The sequence below is a fragment of the Ovis canadensis genome, chromosome 16 (assembly GCF_042477335.2).
Source record: "Ovis canadensis isolate MfBH-ARS-UI-01 breed Bighorn chromosome 16, ARS-UI_OviCan_v2, whole genome shotgun sequence".
Classification (NCBI taxonomy): domain Eukaryota; kingdom Metazoa; phylum Chordata; class Mammalia; order Artiodactyla; family Bovidae; genus Ovis; species Ovis canadensis.
The window spans coordinates 84,554,914-84,571,567 of record NC_091260.1 but is presented as its reverse complement, the minus strand read 5'-3'; the positions used below and the strand labels follow the sequence as shown (position 1 = coordinate 84,571,567).

The following is a 16,654-nucleotide window of genomic DNA, read 5'->3' as shown; positions in this document are numbered from 1 at the left end:
GTCAAGCCCACGGCCACAGACGACTGGGGTCCACGCCCAGGATCACAGCCACAAACCCACTATCTACACCCAGAGCCACAGATGACCCCGGGGTCCACACCCACGGCCTCGACCCCAGTGTCCGCACCCACGGCCCAGGCTCGAGGCCGTGATTTCGGTGTCCACACCCACAGCCCCTGGCCTCGACCCCGGTGTCCGCACCCACGGCCCAGGCTCGCCACCGTGATTTCTGTGTCGCGCCCAGAGTCATGGCCATGCCCACGGCATCTACACGCACAGCTCACACCAACAGCTGCCACGTCAAACCTCTGGGTCATGATGACCCCAAAGAGGACGGCTGGAGCCCTGCAGATGAGGAAGAGGCCGCGACCCATCCCCCACAGGCTGCGACAGAGGCACCAGCCCCCAGGTGGGTCCCCGGGGCTGCCTGTCCCACCGCTGAGGAAGGGGGCAGATGCCTCAGGATACACGGGCTTAGACCCTCCGAGAGGCCGGGGCCGCTCTAGGCACTCTGGGGGACCTCCGGGCGCAGCCTGGTTTATAAACAGATGGACGCCAGGCAGCCCACACGCGGGGACAGCAGGCGAGGGCGCCCACGGTGGCCCACACCCCGCAGCGGGGCAGGGGTGAGCAGGGAGGCCGGACGGGGCTTGGGGACTGCTGTCACAGACCCCTCCTGTCTCAGGGACAGAAGCGTAGCTGGGGAGGAAAGACAGCCGGTGGCGGACCGCCTGGAAATGCCGCTGGCGGGCGGAGGTGACGGGACAGGCCACGCGGGCGCAGTCACTGTCTGTGAGCCTGAACTGTCCCCAAGACGGGGTTTGAGGGTTAGGGAGACCAGGCCAGCAGGGCTGCCCCAGACCCAGGGCCGAGGCCACGGCCGCTTCAGTGGAGCGTCCCAGTCGGAGGACGGAGTGCTGGCTGGCCCCCGGGGCCCCCTCTGGACGGGCCCTGCAGCGGAGCAGAGGGAACTTGAGCCAGTCCCGCCCACTGGGAGTCCTGCCTCGGGGCAGCGCCCAGCCAAGCCCACTGCCTGCCCGAGGCCTCAGGGTGTGCACTCCAAGTCTCAGTTCCCCTCCCTGCTTGTTCAAACTCAGAAACCACACCCGCTCGGAAACCAGAACAGAACCAGCACAACCCGAGGGACGGTGGCGGGCGTGCAGCGGAACGCTAACAGGGCCGCCCGCTTCCTGGACGCTGGGCCGCCCACCTCCTCGGCCTGCTGGGCCTCCGCGTGCTTGTCCAGGAAGGTGCCCTCCAGCACGGAGCCCACGATCGTCAGGCCCTTGCCGGCCTTGAGCTGCGAGGTGAAGGAGAGCAGGCGGGGGTGCTTCACGCGCTGCTCCTCGTCCAGGTTCAGCAGGACCAGCACCTGGGGCCTGGGGGGCGGGGCGGGCGTTAGCGCGGCATCGCAGTGCCAGCCTGGGAGAGCCCAGGTTCCAGGGGGCAGCCCCTCCCAGGAGTGCGGAGGTGGGCAGGCCCCCCCCATCCATGGCGGGGCCCCACTAGCTCGGCTCACCCCTGCACCCGACGCCCCAACCAGAGAGCAGACCCGAGCTGGGCGGCCGGCTGGGTGGTCCCGGCTCCCAGTCCCACTGCCCTAAAGAGTGGGCACCGCTTCCCTCCGTGAGGCCTGACCTCAGGACAGGGCAGGGGGCCAGCTGAGCGGCGGGCGTGGGCCGGCTCACCTCCAGTTCTTGGTGTGCAGCGGGCCGTGCTCCACGTGGAGCAGGGCGTAGCGGGCGGCGTTCAGCGACAGCCCACGGATGCCGTCTCCCCACTCCTTCTCTGCCCTGCAGGGGAGGCGCACGGGGATGAGGCCCGGCCCCCAGCCCACCCGGGTGGACCTGCAGGCAGCCGGCCGGGGGCCGTGGGGGCCTCTCGGTGCCTCTGTGACAAACGGGGGGGCTTCCCGGGCTGGGCAGGACTGGGGCAGCAGGACGAGGGGCGACCTGTGCAGAATGGGGGTGGGGCGCAGGAGGGGCAAGGGCCCCAGACCCTCCCTCCACGCTTGGAAGAGCTGGGCGGGGCCTTCAGGCTGCGCCCCTGGGGGCCTCCCATTGCCTCAAGCCCAAGAAGCCCCCAGGTCCCACCTCCCCAAGGCCTCTGCTCCCGAACGGGGCCAGGGTACCCAGGGAAAATGCCCCCGTGATGGACCCAGGGCTCTGAGATGCAAGTGACCCGCCCATCGCTTAGAGTTCTATGGGGACCCCTTTAGAGACGCTGTAACCCGCCACCCGCCACTGCTGTCATCAGACGGATCTCACGGCTTAGAGACACGCTGCTGAAACAGCGTGGCTTCTACCCTAGGACACAGACAAGCCCAACGGCAGGGCGAGACAAGCACACGGCAGGCTTGGGAGGGCGCGCGGCCGCCGGCTCACCCGCGGTACTCGATGTACTTGTAAATGCAGCCGGCGACGAGCATGGCGCACAGCGCGTAGTACCAGGAGCAGATGAACATCAGGGCAAAGCACAGGCTCATGCCCAGGAAAGACAGCGTCCTGCGGGCGGCGGCAGCGCGGCACTCACCACCCGGCCCCTCGCCAGCGCCCGAGCGGCCACCCGGAGGCCTCCCCCGCCCCAGCAGGAGGACCCGAGCCTTGGTGCCGGCCGAGGCGCGCCCACCCGGCCGTCCCGAGGGCTGAAGCAGCCCCGGGGCTGGGGGACGCCCGGTCCAGGAAGGGCGGCCGGGGCCCGGGGGCTGCCCCCCACGCCCTCGGGAAGGCAGGAGCAGCCCCGCGCTCACCAGTGGTAGTACTTGAAGCGCGGGCGCCAGCTGGGCGTGCGGAGCAGGGTCTGCAGGGCGCAGGCCAGGTTCACGAACATGTAGCACATGAGAAAGAACCTGGGCGCGGGCGGCAGCGTGAGGCCCGGGCCCCGGGGGTCCTCCCAGCCGCGCCCGCACCCCTGCGGGCAGGCGCCCCCGGCGGCCACTCACATGGACAGGATGGGGGCCACGCTGTCCAGGGAGGCGATGAGGATGCCGGTCTCGCAGATGAGGGCTGTGAGCAGCAGGGCCCATGTGGGCTCCCCGTTGGCCTTCCCGTGGCCGAACACCTGCCGGGAGCAGGGGGTAGGCGCCGGAAGAACGCTCACGTGCGGGCCGGAGGCAGAGACACTGCGTTCAGCTCAAAGGAGGCCTCAGGGCTGCAACGCCAGGACGGACCCCACACAGCCACAGCCAGGAGAGGCCAGAGCGCGGAGCCCGGGGCTCCCGTCGAGTGCTGGCTGGGGGCACAGCCTGGGAGGGCCCCATGGGGACCGTGGCTCCTGGGAGGAAGCTTTACCCCCCACCTCCTTCCCGCACGCGGTCCGGGATGGGAAACCCAGAGCCTGGGGCAGACACAGAGCAAGACGAGAACACAGGCTCGGGGTAGGGCGGCCAGGCTGGAGGCGGGGACCTAGTCCCCCCGGCTTTGCGCTCAGGGGCAGACCCCAGGCCCTCAGAGGCAGGCTTCCTGGCGGGGGGGGGAGTCTCACACATGATGGGGGGCGCTCACCTGCAGGAAGGGGACGATGGAGTCCCGGGCGATGGCCTGCAGCAGCCGCGGGGCCCCGGTCAGGCTCTGCAGGCCGGCCCCACAGGTGGAGAAGAAGGAGCCGATGACGATGACCCAGGGCGACGGCCAGGCCAGCATGCCAATGACGAGGTTCCCCTGCAGGGCCTCCCCGAACCTGAGGGGGCAAGAGTTTCCAAAGTGCAGCTGAGGACAGAGACCGCCTCCCAGCCCCCGAGAGGGCGTGACAGCCCCCCGGAGCCCCTGCACCCAGCTCTCCTGGAGGCCAGGGTCGCGGTGTAGGCTCTAGGCTCCAGTACAGGAGGGATGCACAGGCCTGACCCCAGCACGCTGGCCGCTGGGACACCCTGACACGCGAGGCTGGACACCCTGCCCTCCCCAGTCTCAACGCTAGTCATCAAAGAAACCAGCTGGCCCAGGAGCTCCCGCAAGCCATGAGCGAAACGTACTTATCTCGCAAGATCACGCCTTCGATGCAGGCGCCGAAAAGCACGATGCAGGACAGGTCTGCAGCTGGGGTCAAGGACGCGGCAGGCAGCACACGCTGGCCACAGGCGGGCCCGCACCAGCCCCCGCCTGCCCACCCCACTCGGGTCGCGGCCCCCCTGGACAGAACACCTCGGGTCAGTCGGGACGGGCCTGGCCCTCGTCGCGACCACTGCTGGGACCAAGTGGGAAACCCTCCCCAGCTGGGGAGGCGAGAGCTCGGGAGAAACGGCCCCACCGGCACGGCGACACCAGGGACCCCCGCTCGGCAAAAGTGTGGCGCCGAGCGCACACGTAGCTGCACGTGGTCACGCACCACAGAGCCCTGTGCTCACGTGCGGCCCCCAGGCAGAGCCACGCTCTTCACCAACCCAGGCTGGAGTCCAGGGGTCAGGGCAAGGCCAGCCCAGCCCCTCCGAGGGCGGGGGTGCGGTCAGGGCAGCCCGACACTGCCTGGAGGCAGGGGTGGGGGCACCTGGAGGAGGCCCCAAGGGCGCGGCCACAAGCGGAGGGCGGTACAGGCGCCCGGCCCCCACGCCCGGCTCGGCCCCCACACTGGGTCCCCACGCCTGGCCCCACGCCCGGCCCCCACACTGACCCCCGAGGATACAAATGAACGACGTGGTCACGATGGCCAGGATGGTCCCCGTGGGGATGGACTTCTGTGCATCCCTGAGGTCCCCGGAGCGGTTTGAGCCCGCCATGATGCCTGTGGAAACAGAGAGTGGTGATGGTTCCCGGGCCCACCTGGGAGAGGCCACCCGCCCAGCCCCGTCGGGCAGAGTCCAAGCACGGTGGGGGGCAGGGGGGCTTCCTCACAAAGTATGGGAGAGACCCCAGGCTGCACGGGGCAGCTGTCGGCACGCTGGGCCTCACAGACCGGCCTGGACCTCACCGTACGCCGCGAGACTGCAGGACACGTGGGTGGGCACCCTAAGGTCCCCGACAGTGTCCGCAGGATCAGCCGCCCGGCCGTGAACCAAGTCACGGCACAGAGCAGAGCACGGCTCAGCCCCGGGCACCAATGCCAGAGCCAGCCTCTGTGAGCATCCAGCTCGGACCTCGTCCCCTGAACGCCGTTAATCCCCGCAGCTGGGAGTGAGAAAGTCCCTGGAGGCTGCTGCCAAACGCTGACTCACCCCCAGGCCAGGCCTAGGTCAGTGCATGGCCCAGCCTCAGCCTCACACCCCCTGCAGGGAGCAGCCTCCACCTCCACCCGCATCGCTCTGTCCAGCACATAAACTCTAGAGTCCACCTGAGCTCAGAGCACGTCCTCACGGAGGCACGTCTGTCAGCGCCTGTGATCCCGGGCGAGGCCTGAGCAGAGCCTGTGGGTCCGGTGCCACGGGGCGTGGAAACACCCGCACCCACGGGGGAGGCTCCTATGCCCTCATCACCGACAGGCGGGGAGAAGGACCCCCGAGGGGCTGGACCCCAGCCCAACTACCGCCTAAGTGAGGCGTGACCCACTTCCACGGGGAGGCTAGACACATGCCCGCCCACCCCCGGCTCTGAGCCGCGGGCAGGAGGGGAGCGGTCCCCAGCAGGCCAGCCTCCCCAGTGTGTGTGGGCCGGCTCTGGGGAGCCTGGAGCAGGAGGGACCAACACACCACCACAGGCTGCTCAGTTGGCTGGGGGGCCAGGGGACCACGGCCAGGCTGAGGGCTTCCCAGGAGCAGGTGTGTGTGCGTGTACTCACACGCGTGAACCTACGGACAAGTGTGTGTGTGCGTACGCGTGGGGGTGGGGGTGGGGGTGGCCTGCACCCCAGTCCCTGCAGGAAGACTCAGCGGACTCTCTCGCGAGCACGAGGACGGCGGCCTCCGACAGCGGTCGCGTCCGCTGCCAGCACCAAGGTCACGGGGCTTCTCTGCATAGCCTGGCCTCTCAGGAGAGCGTGGACGAACCTGCCTGATGCCACAAAGCTTCCCAGGCCCCCGACTCGGGACAGATGGGGAGTGGAGACCCTTCGGCTCATTTCTTGAGCCAAAAGGAACCGGGGGGGGGGGGCCCTGACCCGCGGGGGCAGACGGGGGTGGGGGGCAGGGGGGAACCTGACCCACGGGGGCAGGGACAGGGACGGGGGCAGGGGGGGCCCTGACCTGCGGGGGCAGGGATGGGGACGGGGGCAGGGGGGGCCCTGACCCGCGGGGGCAGGGATGGGGACGGGGGCAGGGGGGGCCCTGACCCGCGGGGGCAGAGAGGGGGGCGTGTGTGGGAGCCGGGGGGCCCTGACCGGCGGGAGGAGAAACAGCGGCAGAGGAGGGGAAGGGGGGGCGGCGTGTGCTGGACCCCCGGACTCGGGCCTCACCAGTCACGGATGGGAAGTAGATGCCGACCAGCATGGTGAAGTACGTCATGATGTCGGTTAGCACGTAGGGCAGCCCGTGGGCTCGGGCCTCCTCCGGCACGGCCACCGAGGGCACCCCCTTCTTCTCCACGAACGCCCCCTTGTCTGCATACGCGCTCCACAGGTTGTCTGCGGGGGCAAGGGCGGCTCACAAGACCCCAGTACTGGCCCAGGGCTCAGCTCCCCAACGCTGACCCTGCCTGGACAGGGACGCGGACTCAGAGCAACTGAGCCCAGAGAAAATAACGTCTCCTGACAGCCGAAGCAAAGGCTTCAGTGCCGGAGTCTGAAGAAGACACCCATCACGGACAGCAGCTGCGCACCAACACGCTGCCCGACCGCCGCCCTCCACCTCTTCATTAACCCCCGACTGCTGCTCCGCAAGCCAAAAGCTGGGGGCGTGACGCCGGGGCCTGACCTGCCCCCTCCACGGCGTCTAAGCTTGGGGAGCACTAGCCCGGGGGGCCCAGAGGGTCAGCAATGGGGGACGCAGTCACACGGCCACCAGGAGGACAGAAGGACAGGGCCCCAAGGAGCGGGCGTGGATGCCCACCAGCAGGGACCTGCTGGACACTCACCCAGAGGACAGACACTCACTGGGGGGGATGTTCACCTAGAAGGGGCCACTCACCAGCGGGGGACACTCAGCAGGGGAGACACTCAGCAGGGGGAACACTCACCCAGAAGGGGATACTCACCAGGGGGGACACTCAGTGGGGGGGACACTCAGCAGGGGGACACTTAACGGGGGCGACACTCACCCAGAAGGGGACACTCAGCAGGGGAGACACTCAGGGGGGGACACTCACCCAGGAAGAGACACTCACCAGGGAGGGACACTCAGCAGGGGGGACACTCACCCAGAGGGGGACATTCAGCAGGGGGGATACTCACCCAGAGGGGGACATTCAGCAGGGGGGACACTCACCGGGGGGGACACTCAGCAGGGGGGATACTCACCCAGAGGGGGACATTCAGCAGGGGGGACACTTACCCAGAGGGGGACACTCACCGGGGGGGGACACTCACTGGGGGGGACACTCAGCAGGGGGGATACTCACCCAGAGGGGGACACTCACCAGGGGGGACACTCACCGGGGGGGACACTCAGCAGGGGGGACACTCACCAGGGGGACACTCACCCAGAGGGGGACACTCACCGGGGGGGACACTCAGCGGGGGGGACACTCAGCGGGGGGGACACTCAGCGGGGGGGACACTCAGCGGGGGGACACTCAGCGGGGGGGACACTCACCGGGGGGACACTCACCGGGGGGACACTCACTCAGAGGGGGACATTCAGCAGGGGGGGACACTCACCGGGGGGGACACTCACCGGGGGGGACACTCAGCGGGGGGGACACTCACCGGGGGGACACTCACCCAGAGGGGGACACTCACCGGGGGGGGACACTCACCGGGGGGGGACACTCACCCAGAGGGGGACACTCACCGGGGGGACACTCACCGGGGGGACACTCAGCAGGGGGACACTCACCGGGGGGACACTCAGCAGGGGGACACTCACCGGGGGGGACACTCACCCAGGAGGACTCCGCTGGCCACACCCGGGATGCCCTGGATCTCGGTGACGTTGTTGTGGAGAAAGTACTGGTCACAGGAAGTGCTGTCCGCGGAGCCATTGCAGAAAACGCCCCAGAGTGCGGTGGTCGCCGAGATGTTGTTGGCGGTGTGGACTTTGGCACAGACGTCGAAGCCACGTCGGGACAGCGTGCGGTTCCCCAGCAGACAGACCCTGGTGGGGGCGGGCAGTGAAAAGCCTCTGCTCACTGTCCCCCTCTGTAACCAGCGCAGCTCAGGGGTCTCTGGGGAGGAGCTGCTGATACTCTCCACTCAGCCACAGAGGTGTCCACGAGCGGCATGCCCGGGTCTGTCCCACCACCGCCCTCTGCCCTGGGGTGTCTGACATGGTGCAAACAGCTCGCCCACAGGTGCACAGCGGCACACAGGAGCTGGGGGTGGGGGACTCAGGGCCAGCACCTCCCCCACCAGGCGCCCCCGGACCAGCCCCATGTGGGCAGCATCGGGGCTCGCTCGGTGACCGGGGCTGCCGCCGTCAATCCCGAAGGGGACAAGGAAGGAGCCTGCTCAGGGGCTACAGTGAGGACAGGCCTCGGCCGGGAGCAGTGCGGTGCTGCCAGACGGGCCCCAGGCCTGCCAGCCCGTCTTCAACCCAGCCGGAGCGCCGATGGCTGTGGACACGGCCCAGCCCCCGGCCTGGCCGACACGCTCAGCGGGTACAGCCCCAAGATCCGGCGGAGGACTCACGGGATGTCGGGAGGGTCGAAGGCGGTCTTGATGACGCCGGCGTAGATGGCAAGGATGGAGAGCACCACACAGGCCAGGAACACCAGAGCCAGCTTGTTGACGTACTTGACGCCCACGAAGACCACCGTGGCCATGAGGGCCAGCGTGCAGGTCCCGTACACGCGCATGTTGTGCAGCAGGGCTGTGGCCTCGCCCCCCGCGCCCTCGGGGTGCACGATGGCTGCACCGGGCGAGATGTAGGTCTGCAGGGCGCAGGGCGCAGGACCAGGTCAGGAAGGCCGCCCGCCCTGCCAGTGGGACCCCCGGGAGCAGGGAGAGGCACCCGCCCTGCCAGTGGGACCCCCGGGAGCAGGGAGGGGCACCCGCCCTGCCAGTGGGACCCCCGGGAGCAGGGAGGGGCACCCGCCCTGCCAGTGGGACCCCCGGGAGCAGGGAGGGGCACCCGCCCTGCCAGTGGGACCCCCGGGAGCAGGGAGGGGCACCCGCCCTGCCAGTGGGACCCCCGGGAGCAGGGAGGGGCACCCGCCCTGCCAGTGGGACCCCCGGGAGCAGGGAGGGGCACCTGCCCTGCCAGTGGGACCCCCAGGAGCAGGGAGGGGCCGGGGCGCTAGCGCCTCCCAGAGGGCCATCTCAGGGGCTCTGTGCTGGGTGTTCCCCCGAACCCATGAGCCCCCATACCCGCAGATGCCACTGGGACAGACCTTGAGTCACCCGACAGGGACGTCGGATGCCCACCAATGTGCTGGACAAAGGAACCTGGGCCCAAACAAAGCACTTACCAAGAAAATCTCAATGGTTCCCAGAATGTACATGGCCCCTGCAAACGTGGTGCCCAAGTAGAAGCAGAGGCCCACGGCCCCCCCGAACTCCGGCCCCAGAGACCTCGATATCATGTAGTAAGAGCCGCCCGCTGCAAGACATGCCAGACGGGACCCGGCAGGTTACACACGCGCCAACGGGCTCATTCCGGAACAGGGCGCGAGGTGGCGGGCAGGGGACCCGCGTGGCATCCACGGGTACCTCCTCCCAGCGGGTGGCCGACTTTGGCCGCCGTGACTGAGGAGGTGCAGCTCCAAGCGGGAGGCCAGGGCCCAGGGCCCAGGGCCGAGAGCACGGCGGCCGGCCCCTGCGTTCTCTTAACTTCACCCGAGAACACTTAGGAAGCTGAGTCACCTGCTCCATGTCTCACCTCTGGGCATGGTGGCACCCAGCTTGCCAGCCCACCCCTGTTCCTCCTGCTGGCGGGCTGAGATCCCACTCGGACACCGACCAGGGGCCGTGCGTGGCAAGGGGCACCTGGAGGACACCTGAGGGCGCACACCCTCCTGAAGAGCGGCGGGTCCCTCCGGAGGCTGACCACAAGGCCCTCCTGGGACCCCCTGGCCACCTCCCCCAGCCCCATGGCGCTTTGGCAATGACTTGCCTCGGGAAGAGAACCACAATCTGCAGGAAACCAGAATCCAGAACCAAAGAGACACCACAGCTTGTGGGGCGCCAGCGTGAACAGGACAGGAAACGCCACGGAGGCGTCTCGGAGGAGAAACCCAGTCTCACAGGGACCCTGGGTGTTCGGGCTCCAGGGGACGAGCCGCAAGTACACACCCCACCTGGCCTCACAGAAGCCCCGACGCGCCTGGGGCTAGGGACATGGTGGGCAGGGGGGTTCCCTGTTCAACCTCCCTGTTCAAGCCCTGTCTCCGCCCACGGGGCCCCTGGAGGGCGAGCCCCCCTGTCGTCTGCCCCTCGGGACGCAGGCTCCCTCCCGCCACGGGACTGCTCTCTGCTATCCTGAGGCCACCTGGTGGTGGGGGTGCTTCAGTCACTCGGTCGTGTCCGATGCTTTGCAACCCCGTGGACCGCGACTCCTCTGTCTATGGGATTCTCCAGGCAGGAACTCTGGAGGAGGCTGCCATTCCCTTCTCCAGGGATCTTCCCGACCCAGGGATCCAACCCGGGTCTCCCGCACTGCAGGCGGGTTCTTCTCCACTGAGCCGCCTCGGAAGCCCGAGGCCACCCAGGGTGCAAAGGTCATAGGAAGTGGCCACGCAGCCCCTCCCCGCCTGGCCCGGCTGCCCACAGCTCCCCTACCTGGGACCACGCCGTTGGTCGCGATGGCACTCATAGAGATGGCGGTCAGCATCGTCTGCGGATAAACAAGGAGCCCCTCAGAAGATGGACGGTTTCCAAGACACCTCAGCACGAAGATGGCGCCAGGCCTGGGCAGGGACACCTACAGGCCAGCTCCCAGCTTCTGACCACAGAGGGACCAGGCAGGCGCGTGGCTGGGGCACTCAGGACCTCGGCTACTTGACCCCCAACGTCGAGCTCCTGGGATCACCCAGGGGTTCCCCAGCTCAAGGCCCTCCTGCCCTGAAGGGCTGGCTTCTAGTGGGTGCCCACTCCCCGTGGGAAGCAAGGGGCCCCATTGAGATGCCTGTTTCCTGGGAGGATGCAGGGGAATTCCGTGGAGGCACACCTCCTGTGACGTGCCCAAGACCCCATCTGTGCACCCCCACCCTGGGGCGGAGGACCACGGGACCCTGTCCAGGGTGGGCCGCCTCCCCCCACCATCTGCACAGGGGGCCACACCTGCGGGCTGCGGGGCAATCGCTTCACAACCTGGAAACCGGATGGAGCAGCCCCGGGAAGCTCGAGGCCTCGGCAGCCCGCCGGCCGGGTCCTGCTGCGAGCGATTCCAGCTCACGAGGCCCTGCTCTGTCTCCCGCTTTCATAGGTTTTGGGGGAGATTCTTCCAAAAGTGCTCCCAGGGGCACTAGGTGCAGAACAGTGTGGCGCGACCCCACCGTGACCCCTCTTCTGCTCACTGGGTCCTCTCGGGCTGGTGGCACTCGCGATCAGGGCGGCTGACTGGCCCTCCTCGCCACAGGAATGGAGGCGGGGGCAGGGCAGGGGCCAGGGGCCACCTGAGGGGGCCTGGTGCACCCAGGTCTGAACGCGTCACCAGTAGGCGTCCCCTCCTGCCAATAGGAGCCCCGGGAATCACCCAGAGGCTCCCAGTGGGCAGGGGCGCTGCTGCAAGCGCAGGGCGGCCAGCTGGGAGTGGAGACCGTCCAGGGGCGCTCACTCACCCTGCTTCTGTGGAGACCTCAGCAGCCCCCAGCCCCACCCACCCGTCAGCAGCCAAGGGCCAACCTGCCCACGGGCCGGCCCCCCACACACAGCCGAAAGTGGGGGCACCCTCACAGGGGCCCAACGCCCCCCCCACTCACGCAGGTGCAGCACATGGATACGATCAGGAAGGACTCCAGCACGCCAGCCGCCCCCACGATCCACGTGAGGCGCAGGAAGAGGATCACTCCCAGGATGTTCTGCAGGCAGGGCAGGTAGACGCCGATGAAGGTGCCCATGCCAGGGCTCTGCAAGGGGGAGGGCGCCGTCAGGGCGGGCGGGGGCCACGTGCACGCCGGGGGATGGGGGACGGGGAGACACGCAGAGGCCGCCAGGGCCGGGCCGGGCCGGCCCCCTCTGCCCAGGAGCCACATGCACGCCCCGGGCTGGGCCAGCTCCCCTCAGCCCAGGAGCCGCGTGCACGCCGGGCCCCGGGAAGACACGGAGAGGCCGCCAGGGCCGGGCCGGCCCCCTCCGCCCAGGAGCCGCGTGCACGCCCCGGGCCCTGGGACTGTAAGCCCCAAGGATGCGGAGGATGCCTAGGGCTCGGACAGAACCCGGAGCAGGATCCCCCACCTGGGGCAGGGGCAGGCTCCACCCTCCTCTCCTGGTAGCGCACGAGAAAGTGGGGAGATAGAGCGACCTGCCCAGCACACCTGCACCCCATTTCTCAGGAGACCCCAACTTGGAGGAAGAGAGGCCAGAGGAAGGACCGGGCACTAGCTGCCAGGCCCCAAACCACAACAGGCACCCGCTGGGTCCTGACCACAAGGTGGATGTCCAGCGAGGGGAGACCCGTGAGGGTGCAAGGGGCACGTGCCGCCTGCAGGCCACCGCTTCCCAAGGGTCCCACCCGCACGGGGCCCAGACGCAGTCTGGTAGAGGGGTTGCCCCACTGCGGGGTAACTGTGGGAGGGCGTGTGATGAAAACGGCCGGGACCCTGCACAGACCATGGCCCAGGAAGCCCCCCAGGGGAGAACAGGGCCGGGGGCCAGCCCATCCTGCCGACGGCCGGCGAGACCCCAGCGTCAGGGCCGGGGGCCAGCCCATCCTGCCGACGGCCGGCGAGACCCCAGCATCAGGTGGCCCGCTCGGGATCTGGGGTCACCTGGCCAAGAAGAGAATGTTTAACTGGGGGAGCAGCTTAAATTCTGGTGAGCAAGAGGAAAAAAACCGGAGGACCAGGTTGCAAAAACACTTCCCTTAAAAGTGGCCAGGCTGCCTGAAACGCGGCATCCTGTGGAGGCTGGGGAGACACAGTCCAGCCCCCAGACACCCCCTCCAAGGAAGCCAGGGGGGCTTCTGAGGAAGACTGGGCGGGTGACACAGGAACGCCTGCAGAGCAGATGCCCCGGGAGCTGACTCTGGGGCGCGCCGATGCCGGGCAGGCTCAGCCTGAGGCCAGGACAGCCCCACAGCCTAGACCCCGAGTGTTGGCGACTGACGATCAAAGCAGTTACGGGGGGAATCTGGGGGGGACTGGGGGCTCAGGGCCTGGCGGCAAACAAGAGGGTGATGTGAGGCCAGCCCCCAGCCCAGCCAGGGCCAGCAGCTGAGATGAGCCCCGTCCTGAAAGGCCACTCAGGGCCCCCAACACTGCAGAAGAGGCCACTTTGAAGGGTCAACCCGAGTGGTCCCCAGGCCCAGGACATGAAGAGGCGCCTGGACCCTGGAAAAGGTACCTTCGGGGGATGGACACCCCACCTCGGTGCCCCTCATTTGGAGGGACCCACGCTCAGTCCTCGGTGGGGCGGTGGGGGCATCCGGCAAACCCGGCCACACAGACGGTTATACAGAGAGTCCTGGGTGGCCTGCGGCACCTGCTCCCAGCCCCCGGAGGACGGAGGCCGGGCCATCTGCCCGGGACACAAGTTCACAATCTCCCCTGTGCACACAGGGCCTCCGCGGGGATCCGCAGGCAGCTCAGCTCATCTTGGGAGAGTCCCAGAGACAACACTCAGAAATAAGGCCCCTGGGAAGGCAGGGGCAGGATAGGGTTCTTGACAACCCAGGGAGTCGGGGGCCCGGGGTGGGGGCCACCGTGGGCTGGGGGCCCAAGGGCTGGGGGCGGCTGCAGGGTGGGGGGCACCTTGGCCTGGGGTCCTGGGGGCTGGGGGGCGGCTGCAGGGTGGGGGGCACCGTGGCCTGGGAGCCAGGGCAGGGGGCAGTCACAGGCCTGAGACCCGGGGTGGGGGGCACCGTGGCCTGGGGGCTGGAGTCTGGGGAGGGGGGCACCGTGGCCTGGGGGCCGGGGCACGGGGGGGCAGTTGCAGGCCAGGGGCCGGGGCGGGGCTCACCTTGGCCTGGCGCCGCCGGCTGTCCTCTGCTTCCTCATGCTCCACCACACCCTGACTCAGGTTAGTGTAATTGGCCAGCTTGTTGAGCAGCGAGGACACCATGGGGTTACTGTCCATCTCCTCCTGTTTTGGGGCCAAGCCGTGGAGTCAGTTACCCATCCCCACCCCGGAGATATCGCCCAACTGACCAAATCAACCACCCGGGGGGTGCCCCCGCTCCGTTTGCCCTGAGGCCCACATATCCAAAGTGGGCAGGGGGCTCAGGACACAGCCCAGGGGTCAGGGGTTCGAGGTCAGAGCTCCAGGGCTCCCAAATGGCCCAGGTCCAGCCCCTCCGAGGGGCTCCCTGAGGCCTCGGCGGGGACCCTCCGTTCACCGTGAGCCCGGGGTTGGGCCTCTCGTGTGGAGAACGGCTTCTCCCGCCACCTCCCGCTCAGAGGGGGAAGTGAGGTTCACCTCGAACAGCGCCATGTTCTTCCCTTCGTAGACGCTCTCTGTGTCCGCCTCCCCATGGCTGATGAACGGGCTGCTCTCCCTGGGGTGTCCGTCTCCTGCGGGGCAGGGCGCGGTCAGACGGGGCGGGGCCCGGTCAGACGGGGCGGGGCTCAGTGAGACGGGGCGGGGCCCGGTCAGACGGGGCGGGGCCCGGTCAGACGGGGCGGGGCTCAGTGAGATGGGGCGGGGCCCGGTCAGATGGGGCGGGGCTCAGCGAGCCGTGGCAGGGGCGTGGTCAGACGGGGCGGGAGTCCCGGGGAGGGGTGAGGGGGGCGGTGACAAGGGAACCGGCCCCTCTCGACCTGGCTCTCACGCCCTCGGTGATCTGCCCAGTCGAGGGCGCCAGGCAGAGACGAGGCTGAGGGCAGAGCTGGGTCCAAGAGCTTGGGGTCCGGCTCCAGCATCACAAGTTCCCCCAGGACAAACATCTCCTGACCAGCGGCTCCCGCCAGCCTGGCCTCGAGTGTCCGCGGGGACCGGCCTTTGTAAGGAGGCTCTGCCCTGACAGCGCCTCCGTCCCCGGGGCCTAGGGACCCCGCCCGCTGGGAGCCCCGCCCCGTGAGGGGCCTGGAGCCCACACGCAGCACCCACAGGCAGGTGGCCCACCGCGGCCCTGCCGTCTCCGCAGCTGTTCCTGTCGGGAAGGCCTGGGCCGTGAACCCCACTGCGAGTGTATGGAGGCCACTGGCATCAGCCATCCACAGAGCAATGATGGGTCAGCCCAGACCCTCAGACACGGACCTAACGGTGTGCTCCAGCGCAACATAAGCAGAAAAACCAGGTGGGCACCGCTCTCAGCATCGCCCTGGCTCAGGACCAGCGCCACTCTGGGGGCCGCCCGGGACACAGGCGAGCTGGAGGAGTGGCGGGGGCCTCCTGCACGTCAGCACCACCCATGGGCCCTCCACGGCCGACCGGCCCTGCTGAAAGGACTGAGCGGGGACTCGGGGAAGAGGCACCCAAAGCCGGCTTCTCTCAGGCCCCCGGGCCAGCCCCAAGCCCGGCCACGGCAGAGAATCACCCACTCACTAGGCCCTGTCGGGGGTCGGGGTGGCGGGTGGGGGGTGACTCACGGGTGACCCCCAAGTCCCCAGAAAAAGCCCAGCCCAGACACACAGGGTGAGCATGTTCCGTCCGTCCACGTCCCCACGCCTCGCCACGAGACAAATAGGAGCTGCTGAGGCCCAGAGGTCGCCCCCTGCCGAGCCCCCCAAAATCCAGAGGCTCCACTCAGCTCCATGCCCCACCTCCCAGGCCTCCTAGCCCCTCCCTAGAAGCTGCCCAGGGCCCAGCCCGTGGAAGCACTCAGCAGGCAGAGCCCTGGCCCCTGCTGGATGGACCCGCACTGCCCGCTGCCAGCCCCGGGGACCACCGTGGGGGCACAGGTCCGTGGGGCCCAGAGATGGGGTCAGTGCTTGCGGGGGGTGGGGGCATTGCCAACAGACACTAGGAGCATGGGTGAGAGCTGGAGGCAGGGACAGGGCTGCCCATGGCCCCTCCAGCTGCCCACATGGCAGGGTGGTGCCCAGATGAGCCGACCACCCAGCAAACCAAGGTCAGGTGAACGTGAGGGTCATGGGCTGACGATACCCAGGAGAGGACGTGCCTGCTGGGGCTCCTGAGCCCCAACATGAGCTGAAAGCCAAGTGGGGACCACCCTCCTCAGGAGAGAGGCCACGGGGACAGAGGCCGGCTCCATAAGGCTCAGGAAGGTTCCAGAAGGGGGTGAAAGAAGACGGAGGTGGGGCGTCAGGGTGCAGAGCACGGCCCGGCACTTTTCACGAAAGATGTTGTTGGGCTGATGGCGAAACCCAGGACCTGCACTCACTCACTGCAGGTCCTGGTGCCTGTGACTGGACCGCAGGGCTCGCGAGAGGAAACGCGCCTGTTCTGGGAGCCGCAGACAGCACAGCGCCGGCGCCTGCTCTCGGCAGATGGGACGGAGCGAGAGGAGGGGCACCAGGGAGCGCGGGGCGGGAGGGCCAGCACCAGGGGGACGCGCAATCCTGCGCTCGAGTGTGTTCTCTGAAGCCGAGGTTCTGGTGTCAGGGTGAAACAAAGCCCACAGCACACACCTACGGACCCC

The 16,654-nt window shown here is 68.7% G+C and overlaps 1 protein-coding gene across 7 annotated transcripts in view; it reads right to left on the bottom strand.

The window, feature by feature from the left end:
• The window catches only part of SLC12A7 (solute carrier family 12 member 7), a 65,010-nt gene that overhangs the window by 9,782 nt on the left and 38,574 nt on the right, over positions 1 to 16,654 (bottom strand). For all 7 annotated transcript variants that reach the window (XM_069555760.1, XM_069555753.1, XM_069555756.1 and 4 more), the window contains exons 2-17: positions 14,530 to 14,624; positions 14,074 to 14,196; positions 11,877 to 12,023; positions 10,735 to 10,789; positions 9,426 to 9,556; positions 8,647 to 8,888; positions 7,902 to 8,113; positions 6,319 to 6,486; positions 4,618 to 4,716; positions 3,971 to 4,028; positions 3,504 to 3,678; positions 2,942 to 3,060; positions 2,750 to 2,848; positions 2,385 to 2,504; positions 1,689 to 1,793; positions 1,211 to 1,379 (exon numbers count right to left, since the gene is read on the bottom strand). In XM_069555760.1, coding sequence (XP_069411861.1) covers positions 1,211 to 1,379; positions 1,689 to 1,793; positions 2,385 to 2,504; positions 2,750 to 2,848; positions 2,942 to 3,060; positions 3,504 to 3,678; positions 3,971 to 4,028; positions 4,618 to 4,716; positions 6,319 to 6,486; positions 7,902 to 8,113; positions 8,647 to 8,888; positions 9,426 to 9,556; positions 10,735 to 10,789; positions 11,877 to 12,023; positions 14,074 to 14,196; positions 14,530 to 14,624 — 2,117 coding nt within the window. The remainder of the gene's footprint in view (positions 1 to 1,210; positions 1,380 to 1,688; positions 1,794 to 2,384; positions 2,505 to 2,749; positions 2,849 to 2,941; positions 3,061 to 3,503; positions 3,679 to 3,970; positions 4,029 to 4,617; positions 4,717 to 6,318; positions 6,487 to 7,901; positions 8,114 to 8,646; positions 8,889 to 9,425; positions 9,557 to 10,734; positions 10,790 to 11,876; positions 12,024 to 14,073; positions 14,197 to 14,529; positions 14,625 to 16,654) is intronic.